General features: G+C 33.9%; 1 protein-coding gene across 8 annotated transcripts in view; it reads left to right on the top strand.

Moving 5' to 3' along the window:
- The window catches only part of Stxbp5l (syntaxin binding protein 5 like), a 268,083-nt gene that overhangs the window by 191,495 nt on the left and 70,711 nt on the right, over nucleotides 1–5,877 (top strand). For all 8 annotated transcript variants that reach the window (XM_031363837.1, XM_031363833.1, XM_031363831.1 and 5 more), the window contains one exon: nucleotides 3,831–3,896. In XM_031363837.1, coding sequence (XP_031219697.1) covers nucleotides 3,831–3,896 — 66 coding nt within the window. The remainder of the gene's footprint in view (nucleotides 1–3,830; nucleotides 3,897–5,877) is intronic.

Here is a 5,877-nt window from a genome sequence, read left to right as displayed (position 1 = left end):
GTCTCATTTATAAAAAAAAAAAAAACATGTCATAAGGTTACATAAATATGAAAAATAATCTATTCAGAAAGATATTTGTGATAAGAGAGAGGAGAGATAAAAAGCAACAAAATTCTTAGGAAGGTGGGGAGCTGGGGACCAGCCATGTGTGCCAGGACTGACATGATTAGGCCATAAAGGTGCCACATGAAAACTGTGTGACAGCATTGTAATGACTTGCCAAAATGTGAATGAAATGGAAAAATTATAAAATACTATAAAATGTCAGTACAAAACCTACTGTTTCATTAAAATAATCATAAAAGGGAGAAAAAATGTCAAACTATGATATAATTATATCACCTCAGTTTCCTATTTTCCCAAAATCTTTATGGGAAAAATACTTCTCATAGTCAAAAGATGGTATATTTCAAAATAATTACTGTTTTTAATAATTGGACTAAGTAATAACTAAAATCTCTAGCATGAGTTTGGGGTACATTATACCTTGACAAATGAAAGTAGTTTTACCATTAAGTTCACTTTGACCAAGAAAGTAGGTAAAAGAGCTAGACAACAAATTCAATAAGCAGTACAGAAGTAGATAAATAAAGCTCAGCTCTGTGTGCGTGCTCCTGCATGTGTAAGCGCACACTCAATAGTGCGCATGCTCATATGTCATGAAGAAGCCAGAGGTCAGTCTCAAGTCCCATTCTTTAGGGTTAATCCACCTTGTTTTTTGAGTCAGTATTTCCAGCACTGGGATTAACATTATATGCCGTGGGATTACCATAACATGCCACCCTATATGTATATTTTACATGGGTTCTGGGGAATCATACTCAGGTCCTCATGCTTGTGTATCAACCACTTTACAGAATAATCTCTTTCCCAGCCCTAAAGCTAAGTTTATAGCTTCCAGTTTTTATTTTAATTTCTTAATGAAATAATCTAACTTATACTTCATACTTTTGCCTATTAATGATATTATAATGACCTATTCTCATTTCTCCTGTCTCTTAATAGATATATAGCTTGGAAAATTTATGTAATGGCCTCTGCCCCTTTTCTTATCAGTATAATAAAAATAATAATATAACATTTCTTGTGGTTTTTCACATGTAAAAGAGATAACTTACATAAAATACCCACTGTATTAGGTACAAACCATTACTTATAATGAGCATGTGGGCATTAGGCATTCATAATTTTAGTTATACAAAGTCATCCAAAGTTTTCCAAATTTTTATAAAATCTGCATACTTTTTTCAGCTACACAAAGTACTCACTAATCATTATGGTTCTTTTTTCTGCCTGTTATTTCTCTGTTGTTCCAAGTTACTTAGTATTTCTGGTTTAAGTAGTCTTTTCCTTTTTATAACCTGCTATTTCTAATTGGCTGTCATATAAAAAAGCCTGTTTAAGTGAATAAAAATTCAAAAACCATCTAAGATGATGTCATAATGCTTCTGTAAATTAATATTCATTGCTTATTTAGTTATAAACTTCCTTGGGTTCACTTTTTATCCACTTGGCAAAAAGTGTGCTCAAGAACATTTAATTGATATATACTCTCGGGTTAATAGTAATACTTATATCAGTAAATGTTATAACAATATAATGACAGAAAATAGAAATTTCAAGGTGGGATAACCTTATTAAGTTAAAGAAAAAGTCTTGAATTTTTCCAATAAAATCTGAAGTAGATCATGTAGCATGCCTTGAAGCTTGTGCTCAAAACCCTGAGAAGAATATGATAGAGAAGAAAATTCCTGAGATCTTCAATTTTTTATCCTATCTTTTATATGTTTAGAAACACAAAGACTTCTGATTGTATTACAGTGTCAATAGTATAGTAACACACTGTAAAAGTGTTCAGACAAGGAGAAAGAGCTCCTATAAAGGCTATACCACCCAGGTTTGTGTGATGTGAGTACGACAGGATTATCTGGAGATCTGAACACACTCTACTTGTAAGTGATAAATGACTCTCATTGTAGACCAGTTTCTGTTTAAGTTGTATCATTGATTTAGTCCTGTGATCTTAATTATTCAAAAAGGTACACTCAACTCTTCAAACTTACAGTATCTCATGAACATAGGGGTTAAGGGACATTTTCATAAGAAGACATTACATTTTTCAGCTTGCAACAATTATAAGGGTTGTTTTTCCTGTTCCTATATTAGTTTCCTTTCTTCTGCTGTGCTAAAATTACTCTAACAAATGCAACTTGGGTGAGAAAGTGTCTGTTTTGGCTTACAGGTCAAGAGATGATGCAGTCCATCATGGCAGGGAAGGGGAAACAGGAGGAAGATAAGGCTTCCTAGCAGTCAAGAATTTGAAAAGAAAGAAAAACAGGAATTGGGGGCCAGGCTATAAAACTTCAAGGCTCTCCTGCAGGGACACACATTTCAACCATAAAACCCTGTCCTCGGGCCCCATATGCTCATGGCTACCTCATAATGTAAATGCATTTAATGCAAATTTTTAAATCCCCATAGTCTTTAACAGACATACCAGTTTTTAAAGGTACAATATGTGCCTCCTACAGTATGTGTCTCCCTCTAGGGCAGTTTGTACTGCCTGGTTACAATCCTCCTTGGCAGGTATCCTTTGTCTCTGACATACCCAAGATCTTTATGTCTTCATCACAACTTAGGTTTCCTCTTCACAGCCACACTCAATGGTCTTGAAGGCCTTTGAAGGTCCTCCAACCATATGGATAACACTAAAAAGGTCTACTTCCAACCATAATAGAGTATGATCCCATTGGAACACAGTTGCGATAGGTTCTATATGCCAAACCAACAACAACAACAACAAACTTTAGGGTATTGCCTTCCAGGAGCAGGAAGACCCTCAAACACTCTCCTGTCACAACTTGGAGGCTTTACTGAATGAAGTCTTATCCTCAAAATACCTTTCCTATTGTGTCCAGCTTTTATTTTAAAAATAAAATAAATAAATAATAAATGTCACTAATCTCCTTAACAATTACAGCCTTACTTTCAGCATGTACCTTAACTGTAACCTTTAACTTCCTAGAATTCTTATCCTCTCCAAATTGTACTTTTTATGTCTTTTTGCCCTACTTGTTGCTCTTTTTTATTGTAGGCATGTGTAAATGTAATCAGGAGTAACAAATTGTACAAACTGAATGTTATATTGACGTAAAATGAACTCTACCAAAAATACTTAGTCTATTACTTTTTATGCATCCTCATGCAAATTCTCAGGACGTGGTCACAATGTATCCATCTATGGTCTTATCACACAAATGGCCCTGGCCCTATTCTTGACAGAGGTCTTGTCTCAGGAACTGGGCCTTCACTGTCTGTATTTTCCTCATCACTCCTGTCTTCAGCATAAAGAAAAAGGTGATAGGGAGAAATAGGAACAAAGACAATTTTCATTTTCACAACACCTCTTAAATATTTCTTGGCATGGAAACATAGATGTATGCATTTGTTCATAAAGTGATAAAATGGAAGGTAAGAAATAAGAGGTTGATGATGCAGTGTTTGTTGTAACTTGATGCCACTGATATATAAAATACTAAAAACAGTTATAAAAATTTAAATCTATAGATCTCTCTAAAATCAATAGCCTTCTAGAATAGAAGATTGTATTATATCTTTTTAAAGCATTTTCTGTTTCCTATTATTCTTGGTATATTTACTAAGGAATTTAGTAATTTATTAAGGATGTTGGTTGGTCCTTTATTAAATGCTTGAAGCCATAACAAAATAAGAATTACCTATGAAGTGTCAGCAAAATTTATCTCTTTTTTTTCTCTCCTTCCCTTCCTTCCTCTCTCCCGCCCCAACCCCTCTTCCCTTTTCATTTTCAGGCTTAACAGAGCTGAATGATAGTCCAGTTCCCCTGGAACTTGAGCGCTGCAAGTCTCCCACCTCAGGTAAACATAGTGGCATTTTTCAAGCTTCTGGTAATTCACTGAAGTAAGCTATTTATTTACTTTCATAAGTCTTTTAAAATTAGTACTTAATTCAGTTTCTGAAATTTAATCATAAGTAGCTTTGTTTCCAAAATAAATACAAATGAATGTCTTTTAAAATATCCTTGGTCCAAAGAAAAATAAGATCAGATATGAGTGTAATACTTTTTATTATATCTTAGAGAAGATCTTTTTTCAGATATATTTAAAAGTATCTAAAAAGTGAAAAAGTGCCTAAAAAGAGACAAATAAAAATGAGTAATAGATCCAAAAATTGTCATCTATTGGTATTATAAAATATACCTGGTCCACTATTTTAGAAATGTTTATTTATTGATAAATTAAAATGAAATCTAATGTGGCATAAGATAAAACATCTTTAAAATAAATGTGAGCCTGCTAAATGTACATATAAAACACAGGAAAGAGAGTTCTAGAGATAAGTTTTTAAAGCATATAAATAAATTAATATTTATTAATATTATAATATTTATTAATAAATTTTAATTTATTAATCAATATTTATTAATAAATAGGCAAGTGTATTCTGGGCACTTGCCTTTTTTTAAAAAAAAGATGAAATAATACATTATCTCAAAAATTATTTAAAATAAATTTAAAGTACTCTGAATTTTCTAAAATATATAACAATGTATAAAATTTTAGTACCTAATTATTGTGTATATTTTGATAATGGATAGATGCATTCCTACCAAATAACAGAAGTGATTGACATATACTTACATGATAGGCTGTTTGCCTAGCATGTACAAGGCTCTAAGTTGTGATGCCAGCAATATAAAAACTTTTTTTTTCTCAGAATAGCAAAAGATATCATTACTTTTTATTTATATTACTCTTTTAATTTATATGGAATTGTTAAAACTTAATCATGCTTCTCAAAGCCTGTATCTGGATTTTAGGAACTCTTTTGAAATTGAAACATTTCTTCAGTTTGCTCTATCCTTTACAAGTGGCTGACTTTTTCCTTGCTCTATAAGAAACTAGCCTATCTAGAACCTGTTGTGTTCTGTGTGACATTTTCTTTTCTTTTTTTAAAAATTTTTTAATTAGATATTTTCTTCATTTACATTTCAAATGTTATCCTTTTTTCCTGGTTTCCCCTCTGAAAATCCCCTATATCCTCCAACCTCCCAATGCTCACCAACCCACTCACTCCCGCTTCCTGGCCCTGGAATTCCCCTACACTGAGACATAGAGCCTTCACAGGACCATGGGCTTCTCCTCTCATTGATGACCTATTAGGCTATCCTCTGCTACATATGTGGTTGGAGCCATGGGTACTCTTTGGTTTGGTTTAGTCCCTGGGAGCTCTGGGGGTACTGGTTAGTTCATATTGTTGTTCTTTCTATGGGGCTACAAATCCCTTCAGCTCCTTGGGTCCTTTCTCTAGTTCCTCCACTGGGGACCCTGTGCTAAGTCCAATGGTTGGCTGAGAGCATCCATCTCTGTATTTATAAGGCACTGGTAGAGCCCCTCAGGAGACAGATGTATCAGGCTCCTCTCAGCAAGCAGGAAGTATTGGAATCTGCCATACAGTCTGGGTTCAATCACTGTATATGGGATGAATTCCCAAGTGGGGTAGTCTCAGGATGGTGTTTCCTTCAGTCTCTGCTCTCCTCCCATGGGTGTTTTGTTCCCGCTTCTAAGAAGGACGAAAGTATCCACTCTTTGGTCTTCCTTCTTCTTGAGCTTCATGTGGTCTGTGAAATGTATCTTGGGTATTTCAAGCTTCTGGGCTAATATCCACTTATCAGTGAGTATATACCATGTGTATTCTTTTGTGATTAGGTAACCTCACTCAAGATGATATTTTGTAGTTCCATCCATTTACCTAAGAATTTCATAAATTCGTTTTTAATAGCTGAGTAGAATTCCATTGTGTAAATGTACCACATTTTCTGTATCCATTCCTCTGTTG

The sequence above is a fragment of the Mastomys coucha genome, unplaced genomic scaffold (genome assembly GCF_008632895.1).
Source record: "Mastomys coucha isolate ucsf_1 unplaced genomic scaffold, UCSF_Mcou_1 pScaffold12, whole genome shotgun sequence".
Taxonomy (NCBI): domain Eukaryota; kingdom Metazoa; phylum Chordata; class Mammalia; order Rodentia; family Muridae; genus Mastomys; species Mastomys coucha.
This window is presented reverse-complemented; position numbering and strand designations above follow the sequence as displayed.